This window comes from Cynocephalus volans, chromosome 12 (genome assembly GCF_027409185.1).
Source record: "Cynocephalus volans isolate mCynVol1 chromosome 12, mCynVol1.pri, whole genome shotgun sequence".
Classification (NCBI taxonomy): Eukaryota; Metazoa; Chordata; class Mammalia; order Dermoptera; family Cynocephalidae; genus Cynocephalus; species Cynocephalus volans.
Genome location: NC_084471.1, coordinates 17,920,820 through 17,938,771, shown reverse-complemented (window position 1 = coordinate 17,938,771; position 17,952 = coordinate 17,920,820). Strand labels below are relative to the sequence as shown.

The 17,952-nt window shown below is 40.6% G+C and overlaps 1 protein-coding gene across 2 annotated transcripts in view; it reads left to right on the top strand.

The window, feature by feature from the left end:
- RFX4 (regulatory factor X4) overlaps positions 1-17,952 on the top strand; it is a 131,638-nt gene that overhangs the window by 88,366 nt on the left and 25,320 nt on the right. For both annotated transcript variants that reach the window (XM_063075663.1, XM_063075664.1), the window contains 3 exons: positions 3,301-3,445; positions 8,160-8,254; positions 8,682-8,799. In XM_063075663.1, the coding sequence (XP_062931733.1) occupies positions 3,301-3,445; positions 8,160-8,254; positions 8,682-8,799 (358 nt within the window). The remainder of the gene's footprint in view (positions 1-3,300; positions 3,446-8,159; positions 8,255-8,681; positions 8,800-17,952) is intronic.

Genomic DNA, 17,952 nt, shown 5'->3' with positions numbered 1-17,952 from the left:
TTGTGTTGCCCTTAAGGAAAACAGGAGTTTTCAACCGCTACTGATATTTGGGGCCAGATAATTCTTTGTTGTGGGAGCTGTTTGTGCAGCATCCCTGGCCTCTACCCTCAAGAGGTCAATGGCATCACCCAGTCACCCCAGGGTGGCAACCAAGAATGTCAGTGTAGCCTGGGGGGTAAAATCACCCCCAGTTGTGAGCCACTGAGTCAAACAGATAAAGAGAATGATTTGCTTGTGTGTCATCCAAAAGAGTTCAAAGCCACATAGTATATTAAGTAATTGCTCAATTTTGTTTAGTTTTTCTAGATCTGCATTATTTTTAGCACAAAAGTGACATGTGCTTACTGTAAAAAAATTCAAACATAGAAGGGTATAGAGTAGAAGTGGAAGATTCTACTCCATGCCCCTATCTACCCTGTAAATATATCTTAATGGCATGTAACTGTGCATTTCTATTAATTTTTCACCTTAATGAAGGGAATCTAAGTCTGTTAAAGTAACCCATTAACGTTACATTAACATATTATTGGCCTTAAAGTAGAAGTGGCAAACTGGTAGCCACAGGACAAATCTGGCCTTCAGATGTGTGGGGTTATTGTTATTTGATTTGCATATATTCAAAACATTTTTTCACTTGGTCACTAACAGTTGAAACTGGGAGATGACAGCTAAGCACCCAAATCTTCTGTAGAAAAACTTCAAGAGCTGTCAACTTGCCTCCCAAGCTCCATCTCCCCAGGACAGTCATCAGCTGGAAGGGCCAAGCTTCTCTCCAGCGGGCACTGTCCTCACACCAACTCTCTCTCAGCTTGGCTCACCTTGCTTATGTGTGGCACCTGTCTGCCCCTTTATGTATTTGGGTTTGCAACCTCTCTTTAAGGTGCTGTTGCGGTTCTGGGCTGGGGCTGGTTATTCAAGGTCAAGGTGGGACGGAGGGATATCTAGTTAGAGTGGCTTGAAGGAAGGCACCAGGCCAGGATCCAGAAAGTAAAAACTATATCCACACACCTCACCGTTCCTGTCTGGCCCCTGGCATAAGTGACTGGAGACCAGAGGGAAACCCTTCCAGATTTGTGCAGGCTGCGACAGAGGTTACACCTGGGCATTGTTCTGGGGATGGAACAGAGCCTGACAGATTAATGGGATTCAGGGAAGGAAATGAATATTGGCAAAACAAAGAAACACTACCATATTTCTGAGGGTGCATGCCAGCCTGGCCCTCTGGTTGTTTTCTCCAGCTTGGAAGAGCGGGTCATGGGTCATATCAGGGAACTAACATGCTTTTGATGTCTCTCTCTAAGGCTCAGATAGTTTAGGAAGGACTTTGTCCCTTTCATGCAAATGTAGGTAAAAGCATCCATACCCATGCCCAAACCACGTGCAATGCACACAGACATATACACATTCCCTCTTTACTTTCGACACAAAGACAGTATGTAATTTAATTGGCAAATGCCACCTTTCCATCTTCACTGGACAACTCTCAGACACATTCCTGGATCAGCCAGAGGACTGGAGTTAGTGCTGGGAATGAATCACTATGGAACTTCTGAGCTAATATCCCAGCAAGCTTTCCTAAACACACACACAGAGCAAGTCAGACTAAACAACATCCAACCGAAGACTCACCCCAAATACTTAGACCTGAGATGCACATTCCCAAGCTCTTTTCAGATACACTAAGCAAGCAAGCAACTTGGCATACGTATTTCAGATACTCATTCCACAAAATCTTTTGAGTGCCAACTGTGTGTCAGACACTATGCTTAATGGTACCTGCCCTCAGCAGAAAAAAAAAAAAATAAGTAAACCAAACAATAATAATAATTATTAAAAGTGAAAAGTATTATAAAGGAAATAGAACAGAAATAGAGAATACCAAGGCATTCAGGTCCTAGTTAGATAAAACGGCCAGAGAAGGCCTCCCCGTGGGTGTGACATTTAAGCTAGAGCATACATGATAGCTGGGGGGCTGGGACAAGGTGGAAAAGAATGTTCCCACCGACAGAAATACCATCTGCAAAGGCCCTGAGGTATCAACACAATCATTGCAAAGAGAACCAACCTGAACAACAGTAGCCACTTTTATTGAGCTTTTATTCCCTGCATTATGCATTATGCTTCTCAACATTATCTGAAGGAATCCTCAACAGCAGTCCTCCTCCAGAGGTAGGTACTATTACATCTCCATTTTATAGATCAGGAAACTGAGGCTAATCTACTTGCCTGCCCCAAATCAATCAGCTGGTCAGGATTTGAACTAGGTATGTTCGAATTCAGAACACCTGGCCTTTACATTCAGTTGTTTTCTTTATCATTAGAGATTGACCCAACTCATATACCCATAAACATGTATTCTAGGCCTCTATGACCTTCCAAGAGTTCTATAGTTATTTAAGTAAGAGTGTACTTGTGCTTGGACAGTCTGGGTATAACAAGGGGTTGTCAGTATTTAACTTTGCCTGGAAATTCACAAGCATTAGAAGACTTACGATGTCCTTGTTTATTTTAAATCTTTTTAAAATTTTATTGAAAGACATTTTGAAAATATGCAAGTAAAAGAAATGATGCTGGATATGTCTTTCTTTGCTTTTATCAAGTTCCCACTTAGTGATGTTCCAAATATTGTTCCAACTTGTAAATTTAAGTTCACTAATGAGGGTTTGCTGAGGAAGCCACAGCTTTAAAAAATAATTATATACACACACACTAATAAACTAGAATCTTATGATGTAGTTTCCCTTTCCCTCCATCTCAATTATTCATATTTGTTTTAATTATTCTAGTTACATAAAAAACAAAAAGCAAAAACAAAATTAGAGTCCAAACTGCTTCAGAATGCATTTATATAAAAAAACACATTTTGCAATTTTGGGGGTTAAATGTGTCATAGGCCCAGGAAGCAGGAACATTCTTAAATCTGGGCCTATCACTTGTCAGGTGCTAGAAGACACACCGTGCTTAAAGCACAGAGCTCCCATCCACAAGCTTGCAGCTTCATCCCATTGTTCCAGGGGGTCAGGGCCAAAGGGGCTGGGAACAGCAGGGCTTGGTCTGACCTGGGCCACCTTGGTCTTGTGGGGAAAGGGAGATGTGATGAGAGAGCCACAGGAGAAAACTGTCTGGATCTTGTGCGGTATGGAGTCACCTGCTGCTTTTCTGAAATTGAGTTTTCCTGAATTTCAAAGTAGTTTGCAAAATACCAAAGCAGATCCATTAAAAAGGCATACAAGTATTTCAAGTGAAAGGGTTTTAACTTAACAATCCGTAAGCTGATGAGTTAATTGGATTGGATTACAGGCATCTCGAACAGTGATCCACAGTGCAGACATCACGTTCCAAATGCTGGAAGACTGGAGGAACGTGGACCTGAACAGCATCACCAAGCAAACCCTTTACACCATGGAAGACTCTCGAGACGAACACCGGAAACTCATCATCCAGTGTAAGTCGTCCCTCCCGGGATTGTTGTCCTTCTATTTTTGTTTTTTAAAGAGAAGAAAAAGTATCTTGGTAAATACTTAAGAGGCCGTTCCCACCTGTCCTTCTCCCTGGGAGCTCCTCCTTCTTATTGTTCCTGTTAAATGGGTCGGCTCAGATGGGAGGGCTAATTGACTTGAGAGGACATGTGTCAACACTGCCCAGAGAAAGTGTTCTGGTGCAATTGGGAAGCACACAATGTCACGCAAAGAGCCCCACATGTGACCCTGAATGCCACCCATGGTTCCATGGAGATGGCATAAAAAATGAGAACAAAAGTGTATTGCCTCTCTCAGTGTATGTCAGCCTGGAGTCAGCTGGATCCACTGCCTGTTTTTCAGTGGAGGGTCTCATGAGTCAGCCCACGAATTGACAGGTGACCCTTACAATCACATTAAATATTTGAGAAAGGGGTGGATGGTGATTGACTTCTGTGAACATGTGTTCATGTCCCTGTGGAGAAAGACTTCCAACATACAGCCTGCAGGTATACTGCTCCAAATAGTATCCTGATGTGGGTGGGTTGCTTGCTCTTAGTAGTAAAGCAGAGTGAGAGGGCCAGAGAACACCATCACTGTTAGCACATCTCTGCTGTTCCTCAAATGCCCATCCCAGTCAACTGCACAGGGCATCCCCACAGCCCAGGGACCCTGGATCCATCAGGGTCTACAAGCTACCTCCTTAGTTTTTGGTCAGCCTTCCTTTCCCATGCAGCACACCTTCCATCCGGTTTCAGAAAGGTCAGTGCTGAGAAATACCACATGTTCTCACTTATTGGTGGGAGCTAAAAATTAATATATAAATTCACACACACACACACACACACACACACACAAACCGGGGGGGGGGGGGAGAAGATATAACAACCACAATTATTTGAAGTTGATACGACAAGCAAACAGAAAGGACATTGTTGGGGGGGAGGGGGGGAGGGAGAAGGGAGGGAGGTTTTGGTGATGGGGAGCAATAATCAGCCACAATGTATATCGACAAAATAAAATTAAAAAGAAAAAAAAGAAAAAAAAAAAAAAGCTGGGAAAAAAAAAAAAAAAAGAAAGGTCAGTGCTGAGAGTGCGGGAAGGGTGGCTATGAGAGCTGCTACACCCTCGCCTTCTGAATGGGGTGAGGCCCAGGATCCTGATAGTGACATTGTTCAGGGAGCTGCAGAGTCTGTCCCACCAAGAACAGAGGCCTATTCTGAAAGCCCCAGGCCCCTCAAAGTTCCAACATATGCCTCTGCACTACTGTCATGAGGGAAATCTTTCTTCAGCCACCCAGTCTAAGCTTGTGATGCTTAAAAACAATTAAAGTTCCCTAAGATGTTCCTATTAGAGATCTCTTTCCCATTAAGTCTTTTTTGAAAGCCAATGTAGCAGCTGAAATGTTTGACCATGTGGATCTTTCCTGAGGCTTCTTTCCTGGGCCACCCCAGAGCTCAGTTCAGGCTCTTATTTCTTCTTCCACAGATGCCCCAGCCCATTTTTCCCCTGTTAAGAATTTTGGAGATCATCACAAAAAACAATGATTCAGTTTATTGACTGCCTATTCTATGGCAGGTCCTGTGTCAAAGCCATCACAGACATGATCTCATTTAATCGCCATATCAACCCCATGAAGAAGATACTCTTATCTCCCCCATCTTACAGATGAGAAAACTCAGCCTCAGGGAGTCAGTGAACCTTACCCAAGGTCACGCGGCCACCAAGTGGCAGAGCTGGAACTTGAACCCAAGTCTAGTCTCAGCTCCACCACCAGGCATTAGTGCTGCTCATGTTGCAAGGAGCAGAGGAGACAAAAATAACAAAATGTGGGTGAGTTCCAGAGGTCCTAGGATCTTTCCAAGTGCTTACAATCGTGCTTCCTGCTCTGCTTTTCCTTCTTCCTTTCGAGAAGGCAACAGAAAGTGTGGTTCTGAACACCCTCATAACACTAAGGATACCTCTGATCACCATGTATCCAGGGCCTCCCAAGGGGCCAGGCATCCAGTAATGTCCGCGGAGGACCAAAGAGCCACGTGGATACCCGGAGCAAACCTAGTTCTCAGCTCTGCTAACCAGTCCTAGCAGCCAGATCTCAGTTCCCCTCTTCCCTCAGTGCCTTTCATGGAGAAGGAAAATGTGAGCAGATTCATAGGGGAAAACACCATCAGCATAGCTTGTTTAAGGGACAGGCTCTAAGCCTTTGCTGGAGCACCATGGAGGTCACTGCTGCCTCTCCAAGCCCTTTCTGGGGCTTTTTCTTCAAGTTCCCTTAAGTGCAGGGCAGAAAGGTGCCCTAAAGCTGTGATTATATTCCTCTTCTGGGGAAGGAAGTTAGGAGGTTCAGTTAAACCCAGCTAGTCCTTACTGAATGGCTGTCCTGGGTAGAGATGTCCTGAATGGACACTGGGCAGAGAGTGGGAGTAAGATGGACATTGCCCTTCCCACACAGAGCTTGGAGTTCACGGCAAATCAGAAGGTGCACAAGTATATACAAATGTGTTGCATCTTACCAAATAGGACAATGTTATGCAATGCAGTACCGGGAAGGGGGCTGAGGAAAGGCACCAAGCCCAAAGGCAATGCACCCACCAGCACATGGGTGTCATCCCTGCACCTCCCAACCGGATAGCGGGAAGTTCCTAAATGCATGGGGAGCTTTAACAAAGATGGGTTTGAGCAGGGCTAGGGGCACTGTGTGCTGCACATCCCTTTTTTTACAACCAGTTGACAAATCTGCAAACTCTTGCTTTAGGGGGTTGCCATCACCTCTGTGATGGGAATGCTTGGCTTGCCTTAAATTTAAAAAGCATGCATTGGTACATGAGCACGCTGATTAGAATGGGTAGTGCTGTGCTAAGAGGATGGGACTGGGATGCCCAACAGACCTTGATTTAAACCGTGGCTCCGGTGCACTGTGCCCTTGGTCTCCATCTCTGTGAAGTGGGAATGATGTGGAGAGATTCACTGGGATGACATGTGCCACATGCTCAGTACACAGTGCAGCACTAGCACAGCAGGTGGGGGGAGGCAAGCACTTGAGCCAGGCTCATGTGACTCTCGCCTCTGCTATGTACTAGCTGTGCAACCTTTGGAAAGTTACTCATCTTTAAGTTCCTTGGGTTCCTCGTTTGGAAAAAGGGGGGATAGTAGTACGACCACCTTGGGTTGTTCATCCATTCATTCACCAAACATTTGAGCACCTACTCTGTACCAGGCACCGTTCTGGTTGCTGTAGTGACACAGTGAACATGACACAGTCCTGCCCTCATGACATTCATATTCTAGGGACTGTCTTAAGGTTAAATGAGTACATCCGTGTAAAGCACTTAGAACAGTGCTCAGCACATGGAAAACACTCAGTGTTAGCTGTTAGCATTTTTATCACACCTCCCTCATCATTCATCATTAAATAAAGCACAATCGTTCAGATTCACAGACAGGATTATGAAGAGTGAAAGAACACCAAAGAAAAATCCAGAGACCTGGGTTCTAGTCCCTGCTCTGTCACTAATTTACTCTCTGACTTTGACTGTGTCATTTAATCTCATTAAGACATAGCTCCTTATCTATAAAATGAGACAGATCAACTAAATTGACTTTTAAGGCACATTCTAAAGTATTATGACCTTCCGGTCTCAGGTGCTTACCTCTTACAGTAATCATCAACGAAGTAAAATAGAGCAGATCGGCCAGTCCTCTAAAATGGGGGAACACTGTTCACACAAATGAAAACAAGAGAAATGTATGGATCTTGAATTGTGATTTGATTTATTGAGTTCCACATAAAAAACACAAAAAATGTAATGAAAAGAGATGTTTCAAATTGGAGATTACCACAGCCGTGTTTCTATTTTCTACAGTGCTTCACTGATTGCAACATACTTTCCGATTCGGTTATGTGACTTGAGGCTGAAGACAGATTGTCAAGTGGTACAATTATCTCCCTCTTACTAACGAGGAAACTGAGGAAGAGAGATTGTTTCACTTATTTAACAGATACTTGTTAAGCACCTATTACATGCTGAGCACTGAGAGGCTGGTTAGGCTGCTTGCCCCATGTAGTTGTGGACCAGAAACAGCTGAATTATCAAATGGGCCCCAACACTGGGCAGAGAGCAAGTGAGCAGCAATGCTTCTGCCCATTCCTTCGAGCAAGCATTTGCTCGATGACAGCTCTGTCACAGATCATACACTAGATAGTAATGATATCAGAGAACTAGCAGGGAGACACACACAGCTAACTGTAACACAGTGCTATTAGTCATTAATAATAAAGGCAGAATACAGATAATAAAGTGCTATGAGAGTAAAAGGAGGAGGGATCTGCTGGCAAGCAGCATGGGGAAGTTAAAAGGATTTCTTTCAATGGTCATTTCACCTGGGCCATGAAGAATCAAACAGTCTAAGCAGTGGAAACTGCCTGAGAAAAGGACTAAGTCTCTGAAAAACCAGGGCTTGTTGGGGGAATGGCAAGTAATATGGGGTGGCCAGAGCCTTAAGCATTCACAGGCATGGAAGGTGAGCCTGGAAGGGTAAGTTGCAGCATATTTTATAAAGCCTTGAGTGCTCTGCTAAGACTTGAGGGGTTTATTTATTAAGAGTTTTTTTTTTTTCAGAGTTTTATTCAAAAGCTCTTTTAAGATGGATCTCTCTTTATACACAACCGTAGTGACGTGTAGGGTTCTCCTTATTTGGCAGTATATCAGGAATTTGACCATCTCTTGGAGGAGCAGTCTCCCATTGAGTCCTACATCGAGTGGCTGGACACCATGGTGGACCGATGTGTTGTGAAGGTTGGTAAGCTGGGACTGAAGGGGCAGCCCTGCGCCCTGCAGCCTGTCACTCACCTCTGCAAACACTTGGTGAATCCAGAGGCCCACAATGAGCTATCTGAATGCTCCTCAGGGGTCGTGGAGCCCTCGGGTTCTGAGGGCAGGTCTGGCCCCCACCCCCAAGAGCTGAAGGGTGGCAGGAGGCACCTGAGTCTCCCACCCCTGATTCAACCAGGTCAGCGTCTCTTTTATCTGCTGTGCACGCTGACTGTTGGCATAAGATTTCATTTGGTAAAGTGGATTTTTGCTGCTAAAAACAAAAAGTCAAAATCCATTGCTCCATAACATTGAACTTGGAGACCCATAAGCCTCCCTGTTGTTTTTTAAAAAGACGATAATGAACAAAAGGTCAAGTTGACCACTGTTAAAGCCGTTCACTTCCTTGTAGGTGGCTGCCAAGAGACAAGGGTCCCTGAAGAAAGTGGCGCAGCAATTCCTCTTGATGTGGTCCTGTTTTGGCACAAGGGTGATCCGGGACATGACCTTGCACAGTGCCCCCAGCTTTGGTAAGGACCACCCTAGCCCTTCTCACATCCAAGCACTTTTCTCTGGGCTCCGTGCATTGAATCCACCTCTGTGAAGTCAACCACAATCTTACTTGCTGTCTCTGAGGCCACAGGTCATTGCCCTGAAATGTATCTGTTCTGAGGGGACAGGACATTGTTAAGATTTTCAGGGAGAAGGATGACACTGCACACTAAGAGTGAAGTATCCAATCTGACAATGAGAGGATGCACACAGATAGGATTATCTGAGTTTAAAGAGAAATAAATAGCAGTGGCTGTTTTTACCAGATGTCCCCAGAGACTGCTGCTTCCACAGGACTATTCTGTAGAATTCCACAGTTGTGGACTTCCCAAGACTGGATACATGAAGAATACTCAGAGTCTGAATATTTGCAAATGGCTTGACTGACACTCCAGCAGTGGGTAGACTGTCTAAAGTTTTCTTTAAAAATAGACTCTAATCCCTAGAAGAAGGTTTTTTGTATTCGTTTTCCCTCTTATTTTACTGACCCTTTGGGTTTTCATCACCTCCAGGAGACATCCCCACACCAAGTCCTCATCCACTGCTTTCTAGTATAACAGGGCTTGACGACTCTGCCCAGAGGAGCTGATATTAGTCTTTGCAGGCAGAAACCTAATCACCGAATTGGGGTGATTGCTATGCCACATCACAGGACACAGTTGTCTATTTTTCATAGGAAATAATGGAGTATATATTGAGTTAAGGTGTTCATTAGCAAAGTGAGGTGGGACTTTAAGGCATCATCTCGACATGTGAAATCCCAAAACACTTTGGCCTCACTTTTCTATGCATTTCAGCAAAGGACTGTTGGTAAATTTTCTGGGTAATTGCTTCAGTTCTCTGTTTTACTTTGCAAGTAGAGATGTGGTTTCGTTTCTCATTATCTCCGATTAAGCCGATCAGCTCTGGGTTTGCTCTGGGTTTGACACTTTTCCATCTAGCTTTTTATAGTCTTGTCAGCATTTTCCAGTTGAGCTATACAACGAAATGAATATGTGGTGAAACAAAGAAGGCACTATTTTTTCTAAACAGCTCTGTCCATGAAAGACTGTGTTTACCCACTTGGAGAAGTGTTTTGTTGTGGATTTCTTTAATCTCAGCATTGGAAAGTTCTCTGAACCTTCCTACACCATGGCTACAGGTAGAAATTCTCTTTGAGCTGTATATGGAAATGCTCTGGTGACTGCTACCTGGGCAGTGCCATCAGACCGGGCATTTTGATGACTTCCAGTTCAGCACAGTTACTGTTAGCACGTGTTACCTCTAGCTCTGGAAAAATCATTCATGCATAACTGCTTTCACTTAGTGAACAGCTGAAAAATATCTGAGATGTTTTCATTGCTTCAAAAATCAAAGAATCAAAAATATCGCATACAAAGAAATCCACAAAGCGATCATCCTCTCCTTGCTTTATCCGTTATTCTTCAATATGTTGATTCTAAAACTGACTGTGTATACTCAGTACCTTTCATTAGATGGGGAAAGTAATTAATTCCCTTTGCAATATTCTTGAAATTTATTTGTTTTTACTGAGTTAACAGTCAATGTAAAAGAGGAAGTTTGGACAGTAGAACAATTAGGGTTTATGAATGGGTTGAATTTACTGCCAAGAAACATGGTTCCTTAAAATGTATTCATTTCTTTTTGAACCACACACTCTTTTAAGGTATACTGGAAACTAAGGCAAATGGCAAAACGTGATTGCACATCATTTAGAAAGGAAAGAAAGAGATATTAACCCAATTTCGCTTTTACAGTATTTTTCAACCCTGAACGGGTTGAAATAATACCTGTCTCCAAGTCCATTTAGCAAACTATCTGAAATGGTCCAGCTCATCTGACTCATTGTTGAGTTTTGCAGCTTGGGGTGACAGGCAAGTTGAAAGAATTTACGGCAGACAAAAGCCCAGCTCCCCCTTTCTGCCTGTATATGTCAAAGACCCAGTTGGTGGTTGTGTTTGGGTCATGTGTTCCCTGTATGAAAACAGCTAATTAGGAAAAAGAGCCCTCTGTTCCCTGGCCCCCTCCCCCAGCTGCAGGAGCCAGCTCCATATATCTTATAACTCCCACACGGTCCTTGTCGCTGTGAATGGGTGTGGGGTTTGTGTATCTGCAACGCAGGCTGACCATTACAATGATCGTGTGGAATATCACAATGATCCCGTGGGGGACTCTATCACCTCTTCCCAGAACAGCCTCTTTCAAAGGTAGTTGACTCCTTTCTTCTCCTTAATTCCTTTTCACTCTTTTCTTCCTAATTCCTTTTCACTGAAAGAGCCAATGCTGTGAACTAAAGTAGGCAGACTTTCTTTCTTTGCTGCAGGCAGCAGTTTCTAGCAAAATTAGTCAGCAAAGGTAGCTAACAGGCAATGAACTTTTAGTCCTAATGAAGCTGAGCAAATTAAAGTTTCTATATTTAAAAAGACACCGTATTTTCAGTTGACCGTTGTGATTGCAGTTCATAGAATATCTTGATCCCAAGTCAGTACTGGAGCCTTTGCTCTTGCATTGCAGGTTTTCATCAAATGCCCACTTATTTCACTGTTATGAACATCAAGAAGGTAACATCAGTTACCGGAAGTACTTCAGCATAAAACAGTTTGAAAAGCAGCCCCAGGCATGATGGCTGTGGGGTCAGGACTGCAGGGCACTTCCATGGTTTCACTTTTTTTCCATGCTTGTTTTCTGGCCTCACTTGCTCCACAGGGCCTGGGAGGCTACGTGGGCATCTATCAAGAGCGGCTCCCACACCAAGTGGCCATGACCGAACCTTCCCGACAGCTTCTCTATGCTTAGATGTCCTGGCCTGGCTCTTTTTGATGCAGAACCTGATAAATTGCAGGACCTAGACTTTTCCCATGTCATTCAGACCCCCTCGCCAAGCACCTGGGAGACAGGAATAGCTTCCCCTGTATTCAGGAGAGAAAGCAGAGACCTAGAGAGGACAGAGAACTTAACCTGTGGACTCACAGCGACACAGCAGATTGAGTTCAACCCAGAGTCTTTCCCATGCTAAAGCTGGTGTTCTTCCTGCTATGCTAATACTAACACTAACAACAAAGCAACATTTATGGAGGACCTAAGATACTTTAGACATTATATTAGGCACTTTCTCATTTCCTTCTCACACAAGCCTTGGGGTCTGCATTACTGCCTTCGATATGACAGATGAGGAAGCTGAGGTAGAACTCGATGGACTTGTCTAAGATTAGAGACAGTGATGAAGCAAGGACAGGATCATGGTAATTATTATAACAAAATTTAGAAAGCACACAATATCATTTAATTCTCGCATTAATTCTGCAACACAGATAATAATAATACCTTTCTACAGAGGTGAAAAGGGAGCTTGGAGAATTTCTTTGTCCAAGATCAACGTGCAAGTGTCAAGAGCTGTGTTTCAAAATTGGTCTGCCTGACCACAAAGCCCATGCTTTTTTTGTTATCGCAATTAAGGCAAATATCCTGGGCTCAGATGCTTGGCATAAAAGCGCTAGACAAATTTATTTAATCCACATTGATAATTTTTTTTAAAACCATATACAAAACCATATCCATGGATTAAGATAAAAAAATTTAAAGCTGTGAGAGAAAAGAACAATTATTAGACTGTCCTGGGTAATAATAGATGTCAGAAGACAATGAAGTAATATCTTTTAAGTGTTGAGAAGAAAGAACTGTCAAGTATTCCTCAAGAGTGAGGCTCAAATAAAGACATATTCAGTTATACAAAGACTAAGAGAATTTGGCACCCACAGATCTTCACTTCAGGAAAAAAAAAAACACCAAAAACTATTAAAGGATGAATTTCAGCAAAAAGAAAAATAAAGCCATAGTTAAGGTCTAGAATACAAGAAACGACAATGTTCTACTTACTGTTGCTGCATAACAAATTACCCCAATGCTTAGTGGCTTTAAAACAACCATTTTATTTATGAATTCTATGTGTCGAGATCACATGGCGGCTCAGAGCTCCATGTGCAAGTGTCCCAAAGGTGCAGCTGCCTTGCTTTTGTGACCCAGTCTCAGACACAGTGTAACTTTTTCCATACTCCATGGGTCAAAGCAGTCATAAGCCTACCAAGATTCAGGGGGTACCTGGACTCCCAATTCTCAGTGGAAGGAATGTCAAAGAATTTGGGAGCCCTGTTGTAAGATGAGAGCAATTTAAACATGTGTAAACAAATTTAATCAACTATTGATTGTAATTTGAAAACTAATTTGTGTATATGTATGTGTTTAAAAGGTAAAACCCAGTTCTAGAAAATAATGTAACACAGGGTAATGGGACGAGAACCTTCAAGGAACAATTTAAGCATCTTAAAGTCTTTGTCTTATTTAGGAATACTAAATAATTCTAGACTTTGTCGCAAAAATTTATCATTTGGATTTAACAAATGTACAGGATATATGTTAATGAATTAAGGGATCATTACTAAAAGAATAGAATCATAATTTACAGAGGAAAATGAAAGAATATGAAAATTTAAGAGATGAGACGTTAAATTGAGATGTAGAATTGTGAAGATAAAAGAAGCATAGAAAATGGATGGTAAATGAAAAACACAAAATAGGACGGTGGAAATAAAGACCAAATGATCGTCTCAGTAAGTAAAAAAGTCTCTTCCCTCCAAAAACATTAGGCACAAGTGTTTTTACAGGCATATTTAACTAAACTTATAAGAAACATGAAATCCTTAGTTTATAAAAATAAACATGAAAACATGAAAATCAATATTTCAGAGAATAAAAACAAAAGAAGGAAATCTGTACAACTCATTTTATGAAGCTAATATAATCTGAACTTCAAAATCTGGCTATAACAGTAGAGGGAAATTGTGACTTAACCACACATTTTTTCATAGACTAAAAAATTCTGAATAAAATAATAGGTCAAATCCAGCAGTAAATTTTTAAAAAATAATAATTAATAGTGCTATGCCAAAAATTCAAGTACAATTCAAAGTCAGAAAAATTACTAGTTAACATACTGCATTAACATATTAAAAGAGAAAAATTATATGATCATCTCTATAGATACAGAGAAATAAAGCATTTGATACAATTTGGGTCTCAAGCATGACTTAAAAAACTCTTAGCAAATTAGAAGTAAATAAATTTCAATTAGAAATTTATTATGTTAAAAGGAATCCAGAAATTACAGCAAACATCATACTGAATGATGAAATTTTTAAAGTTTTCCCATTTAAGTCATGAAAAGACAGGAATACCTTCTAACACTTTGTCTAATAAATACGTACTGGAGGTTCTAGCCAATGCAAAAAGAAAAGAGTATGAAATATAAGAATTGTAAAGGAAAACACAAAATTGTCTTTATTTATACATGTCATGATTGCTGACAAAGAAAAGAGAATCTACAAACTAATAAATAAGAATTCAGCCAGGTTACTAAATCCAGTTTTCATAAAATCATTGCATTCTTAGCACTAAATTGAAAATATAATTTAAAAAGAAGATATATATATATATAATGCATACACCTATACTATCCATAATAGCAACAGGAACTAAAAGGTACCTAAAAATAATTCTAACAAAAATTTCAAGGAGACTTTTTAAGTATATTGAAATACACCATGTTCATGTTTGGAAAGACTCGACTTCAAAAAGATGTTAATTCTCTTCAAATTAATATATAAATTCAATGTAATTCCAATCCAAATTTTAATACTTTTTTTCTTTATTTTGACGATCTCATCTTAAAATTGATATGGAGAAGCAAAAGGCTCAGAATAGTAAAGACATTTTGCAGGTAAAGAAGAAGATATAGCACTGTTCTTGTCCTAGCACTTGCTTAGCTGATACTCAGATTTATGATAAAGTAAAAATGTGGTATTCTAACAGTGCTGGACAGATAAAGAAACAGAATAGAGATGCTCAAGACAGACCAACATGAAACTTGTCTTCACCTCATCAGATCTTTGTTCCTTTATCTTTAAAATAAGAGGGTTGTATATATGATTTATGTGACAGAGATGGCATTAAAAATCAGTGGATATAGGTTCTGGGAGGAGCATTTTAGGGTACATAAAATAAAATATTTCTTCCCTACAAGTTCTGAAAAGAAACATCTAAGTGAAAAACAACAAAAACAGACCTTAAGCCTTTTGCAAGAAAATATGGAATGATGTCTTTATGATCTTGGAATAGAAAATTATTTCTTTTAAAAGTCACCAAAAAAAAAAAAAAAAAAAAGACAAATCACAAAGAAAATATTGCCAAAACTGACAACATTTGGATTTTAAAATTCTGTTTAACAAGTACACTATAAACAAAATTAAGACATAAAAGCCTCAGAAAGGGAGCAAATATTTTGCAATGCATATAACTATCAAAGGATTAAAACCCAGAATAAACCTATTTAAATAAATTTTTAAAAGACAAATACCCCAGTAGAAAAATGAACAAAGAATATGAATAGACAATTCACAAAGAGGAAATTCATATGGACAATAATCATATGAAAAGATGTGTGCCTTTGTCGTAATGAGGGTAATGCAAACTATAAAGACACCAGACAATATTCACACCCGTCAGACTGGCAAATATTATATTTTATGCACTACCAGTAAGAATGTAAAATAATTTATTGAACAATTTGACACTATCTCAAAAGACTGAAGATGCAGGTCCCCTTGGACCCAGCCATTCCACTTCTGGTCCTAGACATAAATAAACAGGTACAAAAATATTCATTGCAGCCAGTTTCCAATAGTGGAAAAGTGTTAAAAACCTATATTCCATTAACAGGAGAATGGATAAATAAATTGTGGCATATTGAAACAATGGCCATTAAACTAGAGTTACATGTGTCAGTGTGGGTAAATCTAAAAAAAACAGTGCCAAAAGCAAGTTGTAGAATGCCGTGTAAAGTATTACACCATTTATATCAAGTTTGAAGACAGAAAACAATACCATATGTTATTTATGGGTACATAAATATATGTAGTAAGGGTATATAAATGCATGTGAACAATAAGTAACAAGATAGTGTTATTTAAGGTAGTGATTCAAGACAGTGATTACCTCAAGGGATGAACACAATGAGACAGAGACATGGGATTAATGAAAGGAATACAAGGGCTTCATCTTTATATTCAATTTTTACAAAAATATCTAATTCAAATACGAATAGTAAAATGTCAAGATATTATAAGGCTGGGTGGAGGGTACACTACTTTTCTACATGAAATTTTTCATAAGAAAAAAGTAATGCTTTGATTCTATCAAATGCAATCAAATATGTTACCATATAACAACAACAACAGAAATCTTGTTTTGTCTCTATCCTAATATCTTTTTTTCACACAGGCTGTGCTGTTCCCTAGTTCTGTGACCTTACGCAAGTTACTTAAGCCCTCTGAGACATGTAGTAATTGAAGATAATAATACCTTCTTCATAGTGCTGCTGGGAAGTTAAAAGAGCTTAGCACAGCGCACATGGAAGTGGTCGATTCTTGCTCATTGGATTCATGCACCTAACCAATGTTCATTGAGCCTCTGTTGTGTTCCTGGCACTGTTCTAGATACTGGGTATAGAGCAGTGGTCAAGACAGAGAAAAACCCCTGCACTGTGGAGTGGATGGAGGCACGCAATAAAGATAATTAGTTAAACATGTAGTGCTGAGCACTAGAGAGAAGTAAAGCAAGGGATGTCGGTTGTAGTTGCCTCTCCTTGTTGCCTTTGATGTTCTCTCTCTCTCTCTCTCTCTCTCTCTCTCTCTCTCTCTCTCTCTCTCTCTCTCTCTCATGTCAGTCTTTCTATATCTCCTTTTTTATTTTCCTCTCTTCTATTTGCACTGTCCCATGGCCATGACACCCTGGCACTGAGCTGTTTGTTGCCCAATAATCTTAATGATAGATTTCTGCTTCCTAAGGACACTGTAGCTGTTGTGGAGTCAGGGACTGAACTTTACGCTTGCTTTGTACTCAGAGCACTTAGCAGGGAGGTAGCTGAAACTCTAAAACTCTTGTGGTTCGAAGGATGATTGAAAATTAACAGACCAATTGGGTAACTAATCAGAGCCATTAATGAAGGGATCTTGAGGCCCCAAGTCAACATTTTCCCTAAAGTACTGGCTCCCAAGTCCAGCTCTGATGTTTTCTGACAGTGGTCTTAGGCAAGTTTCTTCACTTCATCAGATCTTTGTTTCGTGGTCTATAAAAAATGGGGATCGTACAGATGATTTTCAAGGTGTGTACCTGTACTAAAACTACTAATCTACACCCATTTTTATCATCTGGGACTCACCATTCTTATTCATTATTTCATAGTATGTTTGTCTCTTTCTATCCATGTTGACTTAGATCAACATCCCAGCAAATAATTCCTTCATTTTGGAGACCCTTTCAGGTGTTTGATGCTATCTTGTTGACTTCTTTGATTCTAACTCTATGAACAAAATAATCATTACATAGAATTTTAGAACATTAGTATCAAAAGAGACCCTAGAGATAATAACAACAGTAGCTACTATTTATTAAGCACCTAGTGTGTACTTTTCCTCATTGTGGTACTTATGTAATGTAGGTTTTACTGTCCTCCTTTTAGAGAGCTCTCGTGCAAAACAATTGAAGAGCAACTTCAGAATCAGAAAGTCTTGGGTTCAACTCCCAGTTCTGCCACTTAATAACTGTGGGACATTGGACAGTTACCTTACCTCTCTAAGCCTCAATTTCCTTCTTTGTAAAAAGACAGTATTGCTTATCATACATTTGTGATGAGAATTAAATTCAATGGTAGATCTACAGTGGTTAACATAGTGGCTGCCACAGAACAAGAGCTCAATAAATGCCTGATTTTGTTTTTTAATATTTACAAGGATTAGGAAGGGTAACTCATCTATGGTCCCAATTACTAAGTGGCAGAGCTGGGATTTCCACCTGGGCAGTTTGAACCAGAGTCCATGCAGATACCCAGAATGCTATACCTCCTCAGTGGTTCACAGGACCCAATTTGGGGAAGTGGATGGAAAGTTTAGTTTTAGAGACTGCATCTCACAATGACTCAGCAGAGCCTGCACCTTGCTGAGTTCCAAATGGGCCTGAAAAACCAGACACAGCACTGGAGATGGAGGAAGAATGTGGAGGACATGTAGGGCAGAGGACCT